This window comes from Zosterops lateralis, assembly GCF_965231275.1.
Source record: "Zosterops lateralis genome assembly, chromosome: 5".
Lineage (NCBI taxonomy): Eukaryota > Metazoa > Chordata > Aves > Passeriformes > Zosteropidae > Zosterops > Zosterops lateralis.
In genome coordinates, this window is record NC_139766.1 from 25603471 (window position 1) to 25624290 (window position 20820).

Sequence of the window (20820 nt, forward strand, 5' to 3'; positions counted from 1 at the left end):
CAATAAGAATGCCAATCCTGAAGCTCGTAAGACTGAGCACAGTTTGCTCAGAAGGATCCTGACATTTCCACAGATCTTTTCAATGTTGATATGGTACTAGAAACTTTAGGCTATGAAGTCCAGTCCTCTGTCCTTGTAACTACCCTTTTATTTTTCTGGTTTTTTGTTTTGTTTTTTTCTCCAACATTTAAGTTTTCTATTAAATTATGTTTTATAAGTTTCAGAGAATAGAAAAGACAGACGTTCTATAGCTGTTGGAAAGGCCAATCTCAGATGTGAGATAGTAAAGAAGGCTGAATAACTTACGGAGATAGTCAGAATACTGAAGTATCTGCAGAGGAGAGCAGACAGATAATTCAATCACTTCCAGATATTTTGGTTCCTTGCTTAGTTTTAGTGCCCATTAATGTGTGGATTTCATTTTCTATATGCTAATAAAAAGCAAAGGGTCTATGAAAAAATGCTACCCTAACTGTCTTGCAAAAACTACAGCAAATAAAAAGAATAAAATACCTTCAAGATTTGTAGAAAGTCATAACCAATTAAGGTCTGTATGACTTGCCATTTGCATGGCTATATACAAATTAATGCTAATGATACAGGAAATTTGTTTTGAAGTCAAACTTGTAATTTATTTTGATGACTAAACAGAAATGGCATGGAATGTTTAGGCAAAATAGTTCATTTCAGAGCTGAAAGTGCAGTCAAGAGTGTTCCAGCTGCAATCCTGTGCTTAGCATAAAATGAGCACAGAGAAAAGATTATCTCCCCTTGAATAAACCCATGCTTATCCATATCAATTCAGTAGGCTGGAGTATATATCTAAGTCATGTGAGATGTCTCTGGCTTCAGGGGATGGTGCAGTGTCTTCTTCTCCCTGCCAACACCCATTTTTCAAGTTATTTCATCATTATAGGGCTCATACATCACTCAAGGATCCCAGCTGGTAGGATAGCCAATAGCCAACAGCCAAAGCCTGTTTATCTGACAGCAGTGTACCACCAGTAAAAGTTAAACCTTCCTCAACAGTCTCTAGAAAATAGTAAACACTTTTGAAGTGCATCAGTAAAGCATCAAGTTATATACTGTCAGTACTCACACAAAGTCTCCCAGTAAAATGAATTATAAATCTATTCCTTAATTCAGGAACTGCCTCCAAACCAGATATTTACTTATTTGAATTTAATATACAGTCTTTCAAGAAGCCTATACATTTCCCTTTTGTTTGTCAATAACTAGATAAAATGCCAGTATTAACCCAAAACATTTCATTACTAAAGGAGTAATTTTTTATAATGAGCTAGATTTTTGCTGTAAGACATCTCTGAAAATGTCTTTCACAGCAAGTGAAAGTGGGCTGCTGAGTAACTGTTCCTTTCAGACGACTTTAGAAGAATTCATCTCAGACCCTGGACTATTTCTGTTGTAGCACGTTAGGCCAGATTGTGATCCCTTGTCGCAGCAGTGATATGTGCATGATAATGCAAACTGCTATGCCAAAGTAAACATTCTACTGTTTTCAAATGAGCTATTTCAGATACATATAAATGGAAGTGAAACATAACTGAGGCTAGGTATCTTAAATTAAAGATGTGCGGCATGGTCAGAATGCAGTAATCTCTTGCAAAAGCACTTTTAGAAATTCCCGGGGCTAACTAGGCACGCAGTGCACATCTTTCAGACTAGAGGTCAATATAGAAAACGGAATAAATTCTAGAAAATTCCTGAAATATGAAACTACATAATTACTAAGAACTATGTACAAAACCTTGTTTGGTATGTTTTGTATCATGAATTATCACAACTGCTATTTACAAGTGTTCTTTTGTACTGTAAGAGTTCATGCATCCACAACTGAAGTATTCTTGAAGATTAAGATTAATGTGTCATGAATCACCATGGTTTAATATGCATGACACAGTTTCATTTCACACATATTCTGCATGGGTTGATTGCCATGTATACCAATATCAAACAGATGTTATTTCTTTAATTTTTTTTCTCTCAGGGTATGTTTTAATTATCTATGAGGCTTCATGAAGAATAAAAGGGAGGTTATTTTGAAGCAAATATAATGCAAAATATAAAACAAAAATCCATTACATTTTTTCTTTATTTCATGTTCTCAACAATATAATTTCAATATTAAGAAAACACTTGCTATGCAAAGGAATTGCAGACTGTTCTCATTAAATGGCTTATTCCTTGTAAGCAAGAAATCTTTGAATATTTTTCTAACAAAATGCATGATTTTAAAAGCCCTGCCAATTCAACATGAGCTTGGTGATATGAAATGTTTCTGCAAGTCATTGCATGTTTATACTATGCCTAAATTCTTAAATTTGAGTATTTTGCAAAGATACATGTAAAACAGGACTATATAAATTCTCACATCAACAGTGCTATAGCTTCCATGTATCATCGAAATTAAAAAGTCTTTGAATATAAAGTATTTCACAAGCCTCCATTGTACAGAGGCCAGAAATGGAAATGAAAAGACATTCTAGGTTAAAAGTAATGTATAATGAGAAAGCTGTTTTAGTCAGCATCAGCTCCCACTTTCTGCTGTGTCAGATGCAAGCCACAATTCTCCAGGACCAGAATAGCAACACAGCCACAGGTCAGGATGGAATAGTATTGGATAAAAACTCTGAGCTTTAACTAATGCCTAATTTGATCAGAGTCGTTATTGTAATTTCCATGGAAGTTGGAGCATTTCTCTAGCTTTGGGCTTAATCATCCTGAAATCAACAGGAACAGGAATGGCTCCCAAGGATTTTGAACTAGAATTAGTTTCACCAAGCTGAAACAGTTTCCAGGTTAAAAATTACAAAAACTGTTACAAATAATAATAGCAGAAGTGTATATTTGAACCACACATGTCAATGTTAGATAGTATAAATACAGATAAATAACAATAGTAGATAAAATACTGTCAAAACTAAGATAGTCAGCCCCTGCCTATGTCAGAGATTTTTCTGTACGCAGTAATATTTTCAGCACCATAAAAATTATTTAAGTTTCCTGCCTATATAACACATACTGACATAAGATGGCATATAGCTTTAAAATCAAAATGTGAACTGACATTTTGAAAAATAACAGACAGTCATGGCACAAGAGTGCAGTGACCTCTGTCCTCTAATATTCTCTGGTTTTCTGTATTTTTTTTCCCGAATGCCCAACTAAATGTAAGGTGCTCAGAAACTAAATGCATATTACCAGTGACACCCTAATTCCAAAGAAGTCAAAATCACAACATTATCACTGAATTTACTGGGCCAAGGAATGAATCTAAAATGTAGAATTTACACATGTCACACAAAACACTGGTGCAGATTTCTGAAAACATACACCTATCGCATTGCAGGGAATTAAGTCTGCATTCCTTGTTCAACCAAAATTCCCTGACTGGAATAACAGCTTTAGATGTTATTTTTGTTCACATTCTGTTTTACTATGTTAAAACATGAGATTTTTTTCTTTTTACTTAGGATAAATGTGTGAAAGTGCCTTCTTTCCATTCATAGATGTTATCTTCCTCAAACTTCAAATGATTCATCTGGGTGAATGTAGTTATAAATAATTTATCAAGATACATACCAGTTGTTAGGGGGAAAAAAAAACCCCGAAGGAAGAATATTGCTGCATAAAATCTGAACATTAAAATTGAGTTTTTAAAATCAATCTTTAATTGGTTTTATTACCTCCTAATCCAGGTCTGAGGCGATTATCATAACCATCCAGAAGTCTGTCTAGAATTCTTGTAAAGATGGTGATGTTATTCTTAGCTTCGTCTTCCAGGGAGTCAGCCAGCACTGATCTAAATGGATATTTTACATTTTAGAAGGTGCTAAGTATGTTTTAACATACACTCAACATATATTTTTTTTCAGGCTGGCCTTTACTTGCTGCATTACAACAGGAAAGATATATTTAACCGTATATGAATACACAATTTATATATAACAAGTTCAGATACATGAGTCAACAGCATACTATTTAAAATACCCAGGAATCATTTTCCAGCAGCCTTTACTTGTAGGCATCATTGCATTACTGTGAGTGCTACTTCAAGCTCCAGTAACACTGTTAGTGGAGGCTGTGCTGGTACAAAACCCTAGAAGAGCTTCCCAGGCTTTGGTGGCATGTTGCTCCTGGACTGATAAGCCAGGATTCCATGCATAAACCCATCTCTCTCCAGCTCTATCTTATCTGTCCTCACTTAGGTATACTCTATCTCTGGATAAATCCTGTGGATATGCCTCCACCCAATGGTCATGTAATGTACATGACCAGAAGAACTAACATGAGGGAAAACTCCAACGATCATGCTCAGGGAGTCCTCTGACGCCAGCAGTTGGTGGGAGGGAACACCAGTGCTGACTAGCAAGCTGCAGGATAGCTGTGGACAGCCTTCATATTTCTAAAACACTATTTTGTCATAAAAAGCACTATCTGATATTCCATTAGACACATGCAAACCTTATAAAAGTTAGATGGAAAAAGGAATCATAAACAAAGTGTCAAAAAGAATCTGTACATCATCAATAGTTTCAAACTTCCCCAATAAAGAAAGGGACATTACAGCCTTTATGGAGCTCTGTGGAACACGCTAGGGGCTGGAATATGAACCAGCTGCCCAGCCAGCTGTGGTACCCCACAGTCCTCCAGAACCTGTGCATCCAAACCAAAAGGGTTTGTGCCAGGGAAACCCCGACACGAAGAAAGCCTTACACATGCAAATGTTACTGTGCCAACAATTTTAAGCACCATGCATGAGAAATACATGAGCTTATTGGTCTTATGTAATTAAAACCAGCATATTGATATCAAGGAAGTAAAGCATTATAAGCTACACACACTATCATTTCCACCTTTTCCAGATACCTAAATTTTTTACCCTAAATGCTTCATATTAATCATATTAATATGTATTAATCATCTTGAAATGACAGCATTCTGAATGCCATAATAACAAGCATGTTTTCCTCCTCCTCCTCCTCCAAACCAAAAGTAGGTTTGGGTGATATTTTCTCTAAAGGAAGCTATCATATGATTAAAGACAAGGCTGTATATTGGTCCCCAGTCCAATAGCATAGAGAAGTATTTAAATGGAAATCATTGCAGTTTGTGGTTTCCATCAAAAAACCATAGAATTGACCTAAATTAGATAACTTATAAAGAATCCATGAAAATGTAATGTGTGATTTTACTCATTTGTCAGGTTTTTCTTAGTTGCAGTTACTGGATGGTTCCTTTTTGGTTTGTAAAATGTATCATCGTACTCATGGACTACCAGAGTACGTCTCTGCCATTTTTAATTCTTTTTGAGATACAACAGTTTTTGAGCTCAAGATTACACTAAAAAAAAATTAGATTAATACAATTATATCAAATTAGGGTCAAATCCTCAAACTTTAGTCAGGCACAAAGTCTTTAATAATGCATGTAGTCTCTTTGACGTCAGTAAGATTACTCACTTGAGTAGGGTTTGCAGGATCTGGCCCACTGTGACTCAACTAATACTGCACCATAGTTAGGTATAAAGTGAAACAGAACACATAGTTTCAGAAAATATTTTGTTCGCTGGGAAACAAACAAAAAATACTGGAGACTTGTTAAGTCATAGGAAACTTGCATTATATAGCACTCACTCTTTACCATATTAGGACAAGACCTATTGCAGCCAGAACTAAAGCAAGTAAATGAAAGTTACAAACTACAATTAATTACATGTTTAGGGCCCGTGAGCAACACGAAAGTATAATGTAATAAAAATTACTTCTTCTCATGCTGTCACTTTAGAAATTGAGAACTTTAAACAACATAAGAAAAGTTGATTAATAAATGATGCTATTGTTTTATTATATGTGATTGTGAAGTTGTATGCTATCTCCACCTAGAGGCTTAAAGCTTAAGCATCATTTTGAATTCTATTATGTTTGACAAAAAAAAAAAAATCAAGGAAAAAAAAAAAGGCATGCCCATATTAATAAATATATGAGCATTATTTTAAAGACAGTGATTTGCAGTGTGACTTCATGATAATGTTTCTCCATTTTGTATGGTACAGAATCACAGTGATACAGTAACTCAAATCTTCAAGATCCAAAAAGGCATCTAAAGAAATTGTTATTTTAATGGTGAAATAAAGAATCAATTCAGAAACCGTCTAAGGGCAAGATATCATGCTTTTATAGTCCCTAAACTACATCCTAATGCATTTGCTCTCGAAACTGTGATACAGCATTCAAACAGCTAAGAAATTTTTTTTTTATTACGTTGCTACGTGCTATACTTCTATAACCTCTCACACAAGCTTACCCTTAGCAGATTTAGCAGATTGTAACATACATGTTCGCACTGAACGACAAAACTAAATGTCCTCTCACCTTGTTGGTAGCCACACCAATAAAACGAGAACCAACTGCATCTCGGAGAGTGCCAGCTTCCTCTTCATCGCTGCTCTTTGCAAAACCTAACGGTGCAAGAAAAACACAAACCCACTCTCAGCCACAGTCAGTCTCCGCCAAGCAGTGCTTTCAACTTAACCCGAGGAAAATATGTCACTTCACTGGAGAAAGGAAACCACTGGATTTCCGCAGCACTTTTCAGTACTGGCAACTTATTGTATCTCCATCTTTCCCAACGATCCTGCTCTGTGCAAGGAGGCAACGTATGATCAGAAGTGGCATGTGAGCCGGCGCATCAGATGCTTTCCTGTTCCGTGATGTGAAAGCCCCGAGACGAAAGGAACAAAAAATAAAAAGCGTATGTATGGGAGGATGGGGGTTTAACCACCCCTCGCCTCACTACGGCACGGCACAGCAGAGCGCAGCCGGGGGGCGGGGGGCGGGCGGGAGGCAGAGTCCTGCCATTCGCCGGGGCTGGGTGCGGGGACCGCGGGCGAGCCGCCCCCGCCGCCGCCGAGCGCCCGGCACGTTTGACAGCTGCTGGCAGAGCGCCGCCGGGGGCCGGAGCGGGGCGGCGGCGGGGGCAGCCCCCGCAGGGCGACAAGTTGCGGAGCGCGGCAGAGCCCCCGACACGGGCAGGGCTGCCCGCGGCTGGCGACCCCCGGGGACCCTACCTGGGAGCGGCGGGCGGGCGAGGCGGGGAGGGAGGGGGAGAGGGAGGGGATGGGAGGGGAGGACGGGGGGAGGCGGGAGCCGCCGGCGAGCGGGGCAGGCGGCGCCGGGGAACGGGGGGCGGCGGCGGCGGGGAGCGCGGCCGGGAGGGACCGAGCGCGTCCCGAGCGGCGGGCGCGAGCGCGCGTGCCCGCGGTGCCGGGGTGCGGGGCTGCCCCGCGGGGCGCGCAGGGGCCCTCACGGGGCCGCGCCCGCCGCTCCCGCGCTCCGCCCGCAGCGGGGTCCCCGCTCGCCCCCCGCGGCACCGGCACCGGCACGAGAAGGAGAAACGGGGCGAAAAGCGCTCCCCAGACCGGTGCAACACATTTCCCGTAGCCCTCCCTCCTGGGGCTCTCAATCCCCTCCGGTCCGGTGCGCGTGGCCGGGCACAGCCCCACAGCCGCGCCCCCTGCCCCGGACTGCGGCGGGAGCGGCACCGCCAGCCCGGCCCCCACCGCTCCCCGCTGCCTCATCAACATTCCCTGCCCCACCTGCCCATTGGCACAGCCTAATTGGAATGCAGAGAGAAGAAAAGTCTATCATTCAATGTGAGCTCAGGATGCAGGCAGACAAGGGAACAAACCTCGCTTGCATTTTTTCCTTTTTTTGCCCCTCAAATTGCATTACTTTCTATTGCATTGTATTTTAAAGCACGTTGCCCTCCTTTCGTCTATGCAGTCCTTCTCTGGTAGTAACTGGAGCGCTGCTGGGATTCATTCCCATTGATTTCAGGTTTTCTAGTGCAAGTAGAACAGGACAGGCTTGATAATTAAAGATAAGAGTTTATATTTAGTGTACCCTCATTTTGCATTGTCAACTCGGAAATAATTAAATAACGCTGGCAATAATATTTCAGGGTTTTGTTGGTTGGTTGTTTTTTTTTTTTTTTTCTTTTTAAACCAATCCTCATCTATCTCCTTTCCTTTCAATCTCTTAACTGCCCAAAGCACCATCTCAATTAGCCTCTTTTGATGTCACTGGTCCGCTCATTGTGTTTAACGGAAATTATTCTGATGAAGTTTAGTCCTGAATCAATAACAGTTCCAAAATGAACATGTGAAATGGGAGGCACGGACATGGAAGGGGACGGGGGCAGGGGCGAGGGGGTGGAGGAGGGAGGGGAGGGAAGTGTGAGGGAAGGAGAAAGAAGTAGGAAAAAAAGAAGAAAAAATTTCTTATGCTACCTATAGAATTGGGATGTTCCTCCTTCCTGCTAATTGTTGCAGTTTCCTTGTTTCCTTCTCCTTTAGTGGTTTAATGACTCCACAGTAGAGGATGAGAAACAAAAGAAGGAAGAAAAACACTTGGGCTATCAAGACAATTTGTTCCTTCCAACTTTGAGATATGTTGTAACTTGGAGTAAGACTGTGAAGAGAGAGAGCATAAGCTGAATGGTTTCATTTTAGAATAACCAGTAAAATGACAGCCTACACTGTGGAAAATGACTAAGATAAAGATACAGAACCAAAAACTGAAAACTGAAAAGCATTTTCAGCAGCATCTAACCCTGGCTGTGTCTGAGACACAGGGCCCTTTCCCTGTCCGGATGTGAAAACGTGCTCTGTTCATTGTCAGTTAGGTATCTATGGTCGATCTAAAGTCCTCTTTGAATCTGCCTGTAAATCCCACGTATTAGGAATTAACAACTGATACTAAATGCAGAATCAACCCTCACAGAAAAGAAAACTAGTTTTAACAGCTTGTCCTAAGAAAAAGTGATTTCACAGATATCAAAATGGAGGGGAAAAAAGGATCACTGAAAGTGAAGAGTCTTCATGATTTATTCTTACATGAAACACATTATGTAATCCAAGCAGAATGATTTTTTTTTCCATAGGTATCCATGGCATTCCTTCTCAAAACACACTTCCAGTAATAATAATACTGAAGTAATAATCTAATTTTCATATGTAAGTTGCATCAAAAAATTGAAAAATACATTCATTAAGTGTAGAATTAAGGAAAGCAGCCACAGTGACTCCTTGTTGCTGTGATAGCATATTGTCATTCTTCAAAGACCACATGGGGTAGGTATGTATTTATAATGAGCTTGTGCTCATAGACTTTCCAAAGAAAAATGTGCTGGGTTTTAGGCTCTAATCACAATTATTACTCGTGATGTTCTTTGAGATTTACCATAGCTTCATGCTTCAGATCTGAAATTTTAAAATAACCCATCCTACCCATTTTAAACAAGTTGGACAGCCCTGTGAGGCATTCCAAGTCACAGGAAAGCTGAGTACAGGGACAAACTACTGTGGCAACATGAGAAATCAGAGGCAATATAATTACTAACAGAGAGAAGGGTTTATCTGCTAGGCTCACATACTTACAATCCCTGCTGCTGGTGAACTGGGAAGTATTTGGGGAGAAAACTGTGGGATTACTGGGGTGTTATTTTTTTTGTTGGGTTACATGCAAGCATAGCTCAAAATTGCTGAATGTGTCAGCTCTAGGTGGTTAGAAAAAGTGTGCTTGAGCCCCCTCAGGTGCACAGTCAGCAGGGAACCCTTTTCTCTTCTGCATTATTATTTGTGTTATGGTATTGAATGCTGTCATTCACGACTGAATTTCAATTAACTCTAAGTGGTATGTGGCGTCCAACACATCTCCTGGGTTTGTGAGACTCTCCTGATCCTGATGAAAGCATCCTGGAAGGTGGGGAGTCATGACTTTGGTTTGAATAGGACTTGAATTAGTCCACAGAAAGGCAGAAGGCCTACAAATTGTTACTTTCAAAGTATAAATAAAATATTTTACTTAAAAGACTTTATTTATTTTGTGCTATATTTGTTGCAATATATAAATAGAATTCAATCGCTATTTTATATTTTAAAAACCTTAAAAACAAACAGAGGGCCTTACAATCCTATTATCCCTCTTGCCAAGGATCCCAAAACTCTGCACAGGCTGATAAATGATGTTTCTTTTGTGCGATTGGAATGTCTTTCTATGTGAGCACAAATTGAATAGCAGGGCAGGTATATAACATTTCAGAAGCACTTCTTAGAGTTTAGTGGTAATAGAAACACAGGAGAAGTTAAGCCAAGGCCTAGTCATTATCCAGACTGCAAAACACTAGATTGAATGCTTCCTTTAAAATTGTGCTTATAAGAATCATTTATATGACAGAGTTACACCATCCTTCAGACAAAATCAGTTACTCAAAAACAATACCTCCAATTTGTAGTCATTAGGGAGGTCGCAGTAATAATTTTCTGTCATGGACATAATCAAGTAGTGCAAAACAGAGCTTAACACATAATTCTGATCTGGGGTACATTCTGCAGTATAGCATTTCCAGAAAAAATGGCAGATTGAGGTAATCAGCATTTACTTTATACTGCTTAAGAATTATCCCCACCCTTATATCTAGGCCAGAAGCACTCTGAGCTGTAAGGATATAAACAATAATCACTGCAGTTAAATGAAATTATGCATGTGTGTGAAAATTGAAGTATCAGAAATTTTTGTATGTGGTAAGCCGTAGATTTTTTTAGTACAAGTTATGCTTTTTATAAATATTTTTATGTCTTAAAAGGTGTAAAACATGTTTCAATACAATATTGATTTTTGATAGATTGTTTAATCCTTTTAAAATTTCTATTTATATTAATTAAATAGTTAAATATAAGTTCAAGTGTTTGAGCTATATATCCAAGACATAATTTTTATGTAATTTTAAACATGTGTGTTATCTTATTTCTGTAAATATGATGAAATAAAATGTTGAGGGGGGAAATTAGTTTTTGACCTAGTAAGTCCCTAGGCTGGCCCATCATGCAGGTACATGACCGCTAGTCTGATAAAAAGAAGAAAAAAGCTGGCTTTTTTTCAGGAACCCCTTAAAAGGATGATGGAAATCAGATTTCTGTAAGAAGCCTCAGGTGTCCAAAACTCCTCCTTATGCAAAACTCCAGCCCAAGTTTCTCAGAGTTGAAATTATTTTGACATGCACCATCCAACACTAGATGCTGGTATAACAAGGAAGCACGAAAAATCTTACAACTTTATGCAACACCCACAGTTCCAAGGGTCTGAGCAACTCTTACAGTTTTCAATTTGACTGTGTCACTTACGGATTGGGAAGAGTTTCTGTGCTCGTTCAAAAGCTCTAGCGATCCTACAGTCTTCCTCACTGAAAAGCAAAAGCAAAGGGCCAGTGCCAGCTTTATTTCAGCTGTGTGTAGTCAGCTTTAAGTTGCTTTCCAATGTGCACTGAGAAGTTCAGCAGAACAGGAAACTGAGATGAGCTTTCCCACCTTAAATATTGATGATTGTTTTTTCTTTCCCAGGATTATACTTCTCCCAGATTTGAACCTTAAATACCACAGGAGGAGTTTTACTTTTCTCCAAACGCAAAGATATCTACAGAAAGGGTGAGCAGAGAGTCTTTGCTGTCTATCACGAGTAGTGAAACTTTCATCCTTTTAGAGCAGATCTTCCTTAGAGGGGGAAATGTAAGACAAGCGCCAGAGGGCAGTGTAACACATTTACCAGCTGGGATAGGAATGCTCAGGTAAATAGAACTGGCTTGGTCTGAGTTCAGAGGAGGGGGAGATCTCCTTCTATAAAAGCAACACCTTTTTTCATCTGCAAATCCTTGTTTTCTGCTTTATAGCTATGGAAAAATGAGTTTACTGCAAAATGATACCTTTGCTTGAGTAGACAAGACAGAATTCTCAAAATGAAAATATATGATAAATTATTCTATAAATATAATTATTTGGTGTTATTTGTATAAATACAGTTTATATTTCAGCTCTTCACTTAAGTATTTCTTGAACTCTGAAGATGTTTTTTAAGGTAAAGCAACACAGATCTATGATGTTTCATGTTTCAGGTGTCTAGTTTGGGGCAAGTAGAACTTGTCTATTAGAAAAATAGAAATAGACTAAATTTCTAAAAATCAGTGTTACAACATAGAAGTACTTTGAGTTTCACTTTGTTTGAATATATTTTAAAGCTCAAAACCAAATCCCTTTGTATTGCTACAATGAGATTGATATTCAGAGAAAATTTTACAAATGTAGGGCAAGTTAAAATCAACCCTTTTTCCAGGAATAGAAGAAAGGAAAAACACCAGACTTCTGCCGCTTTGTGTGGCCTAAAAAATTGCCATGTGCTGACTTTGCAGCCTGGTAATATGAGGAATCATTTGTCAGTGGTTATCTTTATTTCTGCAAAGGCCTCCTCTCCCCTTGTCACTAGCTGATACTGGCCATCCTAAATAATGCTTGATGCACACAAATTTATCAATTATCACAGGATCTGCCTAAGCCTCAGGGCCTCAGACAACTTCTTAGAGAATGTGCTTCTGGACGTCTCTTTCCTGCACCATAACACAGGCTGTGGGCAGATGACACAATTGAGCAGTGATATTTCTACATTTAAAATATCTATTTAATTACTTAAATTCTGCTTGTGGCAATTCAGTAACATGAAAGATCAGTTAAAATAAGCAGAAAGCTAAATGGAGCATAGTATGACAAATAAAGGGATTAAGGAGGGATGAACTTTTCAGACAAACTGATTCAAAAACTACTGTCTTTTGTAAATATGCACAAGTCACTCTAGAACAAGAAGCACAATACAGACCTTCAGATGGCCTCAAAATTGCTGAAATTGGCAGTTCTGGCAGTGCCAGGTTTTGAGCAGAAAATGATTGTGAGTGTTTATTCCTACTAAGAGTGCATTTAAATTTTAAATTAAAAAAAATGGATGCTTTTCTAAATTCCTTATAAAAAAAAAAAAAAAAGATTTCATCCTTTGGGCCTTATTTCAGTGCTGCTCAGAAACATAGCCATAATTCAGTTAGCAGTCTGTTCAACAACTGCTCCTAGTCAGGAAAGCTTTTGTTGCTGATCCAAGACTACATTATCTTGGGTGGCAAAAAGTTTGCATTTTTAAAATCATTCTGCCTGCCAGGACTTCAAAGAGTTTCCTCCTGTCTTTGACTAATGTTAGCTAAAACACACACAAAGGTGTTCTTCTATCAGTAACAACAAATAATCCAAAGACAGTTCTAACATGAAATGTCTTGCCTAGCTTCAGGAAGAACAACTACAACAAAAAAAAAAATCACATTGTTCGTTATTTGAGTTAACACAAATGTAGCTTCTTCATCGATGGAGTCTAGGAGGAGAAGTGTTGTGCTATATCCCATGTTTCTTTAGAAAAAACCATAAACCATATAATTGCTTAGGGGGGTAGCTGTAGCTTTTAACAGTCTGGTCACATTTTGCAGAAGCATGGAGCTATATATATCTGGGTTAATTAACTGCCATTACAGTGTTTTTATGCATTTAAAAGAAGAATTTAGCTTTTCATCACACTGCAGATGACATATTATGCAGGATGACAATTAAATCATAGTATAGACAATTGCATAAACAAACTGCTGGATTTCTGTGCCTGCTCTAAGTATTGTTGTTTCCTAAACTGCCCCTTGCTGCACCAACAGATACAAGACCAGGAAGCTTCCAAGCTGGGCAGATGAGAACCACCCTCGGACCTGAGGAGGTGGTTAGATGGGTCCTCAGCCTGCCCTGCTGGAGAAGATTGAATTACCCAATTTCTCCTAGCGTGCACCTAAGTTGGCAGTATGAACCCTTCCTTCACTCTTTCTTTCTTAAGCACAAGAGATCTTTTGTGTGGGTGAAGGTTCTCTATCTCATCTCTCCTCACTTCCAAACAGGCAGATGCCAAGTAGAGCCCAGAGCCTGAGAAAAAGCTTCAGATTTTGGCGGCTGTCAGTACAACTGCATTTCATTGCTTCGAAAATGCCCCCGGCTAAAATAAATAAATAACCAGATAAATGGATGACAGTTCATATAAACAGTCCTGATTTACCTTCCTCTCCTTTCAAGCAATGAATCACCAGTAAAAGAGTGATGACTCACTAGGGGAATCCAAAACATGCTTTCTCTTTCATATGTGAGTCTGCAGTAGCCATCCATGCTCCAAAGGGGGAGAAAACTGAGCTGCATTTTAATATTCGTTTTCACAAAGCTGAGTCAAACCTGCTGGTAAGTGCCAAGGGATTTTCAAGGAAAAACAGCTGCCCTCATATTTCATGGATGTAGCGAGAAATGTATAAATAGTTGCACATGGCAAATAGTCAACACCAAATTGTATTTGTGAGAGTCTGGGTAGCAACTGCTGGACAAAAGAAAGCATCCGCAATAAAAATAAAATGCCAATGTCTACAAAGTAAGAACTGTGTTACCCAAAAGCTCTGTGTGGTGCTATTCAAGTTTGCCATACAAAAAGGGGTGCCTGGGGTACATTAAACATCGCCAAGATCATTTGAGAAGAGAGTGTGTTGTGTCTTTTTTAATTGATTCTGTGGTACCTGGCTTTGTGCTCTGAGCTCATTCTGATGGTCTCTTGTCTCTCTCTCTAAGAACCTGGATGGGTTCTCAGCTTGGCCTGCCCAGTCCCTGGCATGGGTGGACAAATTGCATGCCACATTTTGGGACCATGGTAACAGGCCCTTCTTCTCTGTTTGTTTCCCAGTTTCCCTTTTCTCTCTGCACAATTTCTTCACTGTGCCACGTGACTTTAGAGGATTGATTTGGTGCAAAAGAATCTTTTTCCTGGGAAGCCCTAAGGGATGCTGTGGGTGCATAGGAACAGCTCCTTCCCCACTCTACGTGGGGAGTGCAGGGCCACATTTCATGAAGGAAGCTTTTAGCTAACCCCAAATTGCCTCTGCATTGAAAAGCAGGCCTGAGCATGGCCAGATATCACAAATATGCTTGTTAGCTGGTGCAAGATGCTCCCCAGTGCTGACTCTCTCTAAGCACCTCAATCTGTTGTCACAAACACCAGAGGCAGAGGGACAGTGATCTGGGATGCAAGAGATTGAAGAGGCGTGGAAGAAAAGAGTAATTTTTAATCTAATTTTCCAAGTCACACAGCTTAAACTTCCAGCTTTACAGTCCTCACAGAGTTCCCACTCCTCTCTTCCCAATTATGCCAGGCAATAGTTCACCAGGAATCTCATATTGTCATATCCTTGACTGTATATTTTTTGAATTATGTATTTGCCCAACAGAATTATTGCCACCAAAAAAAAAAGTATGTGGCTGTTACAATTCCCAATCAGTTTCTCTTCAAGGAAAAAAATTCTAGCTGAATGGAGTCCTATTTAGTTTTTGAAATTTTAAAGGATTACCAGGGGGCTCTGTTTGATAAGGACCTTTCTATTACTCTGAACCTAAAGCGTGCATGAAAATCTGTAGCTAAAAAAAAAAGAGATCAGTCTATCAAAACCCACCAACAACGTACATTCAAGAAATTGAAGAAAACATGCAGGATAGTGTTTATGAACTGTTTATATTAGAGATGTACCTGCAGCCCAGTTTGGCTTTCAGATACTTTCGTTGGAGTAGTGTGGATTGCAGAGAAGGTCTTTCTTCTTTGGTTTTTACACGAGGGACTCAATCCTGTCCCTCAAGAGTACATTCAGGAAATGAGAGATATTAATTTTATTTTTCTTTCTGCACAGCAGCAGGTCTATCTTTAATTCAGTATAAACAGAGTGTTTCTTCTAATTAATTCTTATTATGCATTAAAAAATAATCAAATGGATTAAGCTATTCAAAGAGACTACGAAGATTTTAAAAATTTATTTAAATATAATGTATTGTCTAATTATCTTTCTTTTTCAGGGCGATTTCCTTCTCAGCTTCCTGCATTTTTTCCCACCCTGTTCCATTTTGAGAAAAATATCACAGGCTTCAAGTGGCTCCTGTGTTACATCATCAAAATGCTGGGAAAATTACTCTTCCAAAGTTAATTGTTATTAATACTTTTAATTTTGTGAACATTATTTTAAATGTAAAATGAGTTTTTGCTGTTCCATCCCTTAAACAGAAAAAATATTTTGTCAATGAAGAATTTTGCACTTCACTAATATAGCAGCCTCATTGAGAAGCCTCAAAAATTACAAACAGTATTTGTAAAGCTACGTAAGTCTTCTCAAATGACACAATACAGCTTTATTTGGTTGAAAATGAAACACTAAATTTAAGTTAATCCTGAATACTGTGGGAGGATAGATGGAGATAGTGCTGAAGGCAGTCTTGCCTCTGATATATTGCAGCTGTGTTAATTACCAAAGAGTGGGAACAGCCTTGTCCTCACAGCTATAGGTGTGATAAAAGGGTGAGTGAGCTGGTACAGGGTTATTTGGAGTCTGCTGGCCGTGCTGTGAGGAGGGAGGGATAGGAGGCTATGTGAGGAACAGGAAGGAGTGAGCTGGAAATGCAGAAGGAAGAGAGAGGAAGGAGAGAAAGAGCCAGAGCTGTGGGGAGCTGTCTATAGGAGGCTACATAGAAAATGTATGAAAGACTTCTAGATAATGAGGTGCTGATGCTTGAAGCCTTCTGAAGTTTTAACTGCAGCACTCTGAGTTCCTGTCCATTTCTACTATGACAGAATACTATTCAAACGTATCATTTAAACAAAGACTGCTTGTTTGCAATTTTCATTGTTTTATGTGTTTTGAACTTCAACTCTGTCAAAATGCACTTTGTCATCATTAATGTGTCATCACATTAATCATACGCATGTTGTTGCTGTGTTTCCTCAAGTTTTTATGTATCTCTTCTTTCCAGTCACCTGGCAAACCAAGCTGTAGTGTTAAAACCCCAACCAATTCTCATGACTTCCACAGGACCCACAATTCTTTCAAAGGGTTTTCACTTCAGTGACTGATTTGAAGGTGAGTCTTTTGGTTGTATTTCACAGAAGAATGGCAGGAACTAGCACATTATTCCATCCAAATACTTGTATTTGAGTGAAAGAAACGTGAAGAAACTTCAAAGCAGTTCAGATTCTATTAACAGTGTGGGATTTGGCAATAGGAGCAACACATGTTGCTTGACAATGTTTGCACCTTTGAGCTGGCAGGGTGAACACTCACTGGTAGGTAACTCCATGGCTTTAGTGCTATTAACCTGGGTTTGTCTGCAGGTTGCTCTATAATGGATGTATCAGGATGAGTCCCCCTGAAAACTTAACCATTTTCATACAGTATTTATGAAATGTATTTAAGATCTAAAGTTTTTGGATATGGTCCACAATCTCTTTTCTGTACCTGTGATCTGATGGACTGAGAATGTAGAATAAAATTAATATATTATCAACTAGAAAATGGAATTTTCTACATGTATTGGCTTTGGAATAATCTTAAGTATTATAAGATCATGGAAGGACTATTAACGTAATATATTTATACAAGGACGATGTATATTTAATCAGTACTTAATGGTGATATAATAATAGGTTTCTCCATAGGGAGTGACAATGATTTTCATCTTCCTAAATTAATAATCTTGCAGAATACTGAAGACTGTTTTTATATTTCACTCACATGCAGAAAGAAGATATCTTTTTCTGGGCAAGTAAGGAAACCTCTAAAACAAATCAAGATGTGGGCAGTGAGAACCAAGAACTAATTAACTCAAGGCAAGTAACACAGGAAAATTAATGCTGGACTGAGAGAGTTCAAAGACTTTGAAGGTAACAGTTTAAAATGAAGCCTTTATGGCCTTGAATAGTTAAGATCTTGTGAATGACTATATTCTTTTCAGAAGGCATGAAACATCAAAGGCAAGGGGAACAGAAATAAATCTTTGCACAAAAAGAACTGAGAAAGAGAAAGGAGGAACTCTTATTGTGTTCACAGAAGGGAAGGATTCCTCAAGATCCTCAAAATCTGCTCAGGAGATAGTGACCCTACTATTGCACTACGAGCAGGAGCATGGATGCAGGGAGATTGTCAAATGATCATCTGTAAGGATCCAGATATGCTGCTTACCCCCCTGGTGGGTGTTCCAGCTGTGTCAGGATCTTCAGCACACGGTGTGTCCCATGTATGCAAGAAGCTTTTTTCATCCTGTTGCTAAATTCAGTGTTCATTAGTCAGTGAAGAGAGGTGGTTCTGAATCACTGGTGTAAAGTGGCACTGTAAAGTAATTGTGATCCTAGGACACACCACGAAGATTTTTGCAGGAGAAATAAAGTTTTAGTACCTCAGTACAAGATGTTTATGTGGTCCTGTCAGGAAAAATAATGATCAGTTTTTAAATGGGTGTTTCAGAAGAAGGACTTGAAACTTAGAACATCTGTCCAAAAGGGCCATGGAAGTTACAGGACTACTTGCATTGCAGAAGAAAGTCAAGAGTTTTCAAAGTGACAGCTGAGAGAAGAGGGACAAAAGGAGGTAGGAAGCTCTGACAAGGTGTCTTCAGGAAACATTAAAGCAAAAAAGAGAGGTTGCTGCTGAAGGACAAAAAAGGTGGGTAATCACAGGTCTTTAATAGATGTACCCATTAAAATAGAAGGTTTCTAGCTAAGTGGAAGAGCTGTAACAGGAGACTGTGAGAGAAAAACACAATTTTGGTAAGAAAAAGGGAGCAAACCAGCTGTTTGAGCATCATTTTTCTGGATGCTTGTTGTTTTGGGATATATTTCTCACTCTTTGATTAAACTTTGAAAATACTGGAAGCCCCTCTTTTATCATCTTCAACTATATTTTCTACTAAAAGACAGTGTTGACTGGGAAAGCTGAGGGGCCGGAGCTGAGTGAGTTGTTTTACTTTTATATATCTTGAATGTTTCAGCACTATTGCTTGGTGGCAGAAGAAAAAGATCAAATGAATGATAGCAATAATTTTATAATAAATATGGTAGAAAACTGAGGAGCACACTTTATTGTAAGCACCTACAGACACTGCTGATGAGTGCTAGTTTGGAAACACTTGTAGCATCTATTGCACAGATATTTAAATACCACCACTGTCCAGTTTTTGGACAGAACTGTCTTGCAGAAAATTGTATTTTGGAACAAATAATGTGTATACTGATTCCTTACACATGAAACCTGCCCTTTTCCAAGCAACCTCACTATGTCAGATCATTATGGCTATGAAAAAATATGGTATTAAAATATGTTACTATGCTTGCTCTAGAACTTTTCAACACAAAATTACTTTTTTTCCCCTGAGATTTCTTAGCTGCTTGAGACAAACTCTACCTTCTTCCAAAAAACAAAGAAAACAAGCATAGTTCTTTCCCTTGTTTCATAAGATTAGGATTTTCCCTTTAAGGCTCAATATGGATTCAGTGACATCTCAGATGTATGTTTTATAACAATATATATTCTGAACGTGTCAGGAGAGTAAGATACATGCTGACAGAAGTCAGATATAAGGGAGGTTTCTTAAGGTTCATGAAAATGTATGTGTGGATGAAGACCAAGTTTGGAGACTTTCCACTGAACAGGAAAGTATTTTTATAGAACTGTCTAAGTATGTATTAAAAATATTTTAATAATATAGAATTGTTATCATTTTACTGTTTAGTAAAAATTACTCTCCCTACAGCATCACCATAATTATTTGACATGCTACTACCTCAAATTTATTCTTTCTCTATTAAGGAGCCATGACATATGTGTGTGTATATATATACATACTAAAACCTGTGATTGATTAGGCCTGACTTTGATTAAGCAGATATGTGCTGTTCATTTTCATCCCAAAAGGGATGGAAGGTAAAAAATGAATGAAAAACGTTAGCAAAGTAATTTAAGAATGAATGTGATTAGAATCCAAATCCTTCTTACTGTACCCAGAACTCTCAAGAGCAAATGGCAAATGTATTCCATCCACTGGCAAGCAAAGATTAGATAATAAATCTCAGAAAAAGGTTAATAGAAGACCATAATAAGAAAAGAAAATGATCTCATGGATTCAATTAGGAATGTTGATATCTAAGGCTAAAAGTAGAAACCAGAGATTTGGAGATACCTGGACATGGAATTGTATGTTGTTGAAACAAGAAAATATAGAACATAAATGCTTTTTTGGTAGAGAAAAGTCAGTTTTACACAGGTGGAAGAGGGACAGAAGTATTTAGTCCACTGAAAAAGCTTCTTTACTAGCTAGATTAGATGCTCTTGTTTTGCTGTATTAAAGCTGGACTGAATATTTGTGTACGTCCTACAGTGTGATCATCTGTCAAAGCCAGTCTCAATGGTCGGGAATCTCCCCCTCTCTTCCTTGTTTCACAAGGGAATGTATTCCCCAGTGAATTCTACAGCCTTGTTTTTAACCTTGATTAGTTAAAGAAGATAAATACGTAAGTATAAATACAAAAAAAAAAAAAAAAAACAGTTTTCTCTTACTTTGGGCTGTTATTAGTGTGAGATACAGTTAACAGAGTAGCTTACAACTTCTGTCAACTCACTTTCAGGTCCTTATCCAGAATTACAAACCAGAAATACAGGAAAGATTTTTTTTTTTTTAAATATAATCTTGTGATTTTGCGAAAATCATAAAAGAAAATTATCTTATTTTAAAGAAGAAAATACGGGGATAAATGTAGTAGGACGTTCATAAAACTTGAAGTTAGAATATATGTCTTTCTGCAGCAAAAAAAAGCAATTAAGTACCGGAGTGGGAGGAAGGAATATCTCCTTGAGCTCGAGGAATAGCTGTTCACACACTTGGCCAGGAGAGGGACTGCTGATGTCTGAGTCATGCTATGCCCAGCAGAAGCTGCCTTAGTTATGCTGGAAAGGCATTTCCAGGGCATCGCTGCTGCCAGCTTGGGGGGGTTGCTTTTGATACTAAACTGCAGCACGAAAACTTTTACTTTCAGGAAAGGGAATAAAATCTTG

General features: G+C 38.6%; 1 protein-coding gene across 1 annotated transcript in view; it reads right to left on the bottom strand.

Moving 5' to 3' along the window:
• Positions 1 to 20611, bottom strand: part of GABRA2 (gamma-aminobutyric acid type A receptor subunit alpha2) — a 71190-nt gene extending 50579 nt beyond the window's left edge. Inside the window, exons 1-3 of the mRNA XM_083861513.1 lie at positions 20593 to 20611; positions 6396 to 6481; positions 3708 to 3823 (exon numbers count right to left, since the gene is read on the bottom strand). Of these exons, the coding sequence (XP_083717639.1) occupies positions 3708 to 3823; positions 6396 to 6463 (184 nt within the window). The 5' untranslated portion in view covers positions 6464 to 6481; positions 20593 to 20611. The remainder of the gene's footprint in view (positions 1 to 3707; positions 3824 to 6395; positions 6482 to 20592) is intronic.
• Between the last annotated feature and the right edge of the window lie 209 nt (positions 20612 to 20820).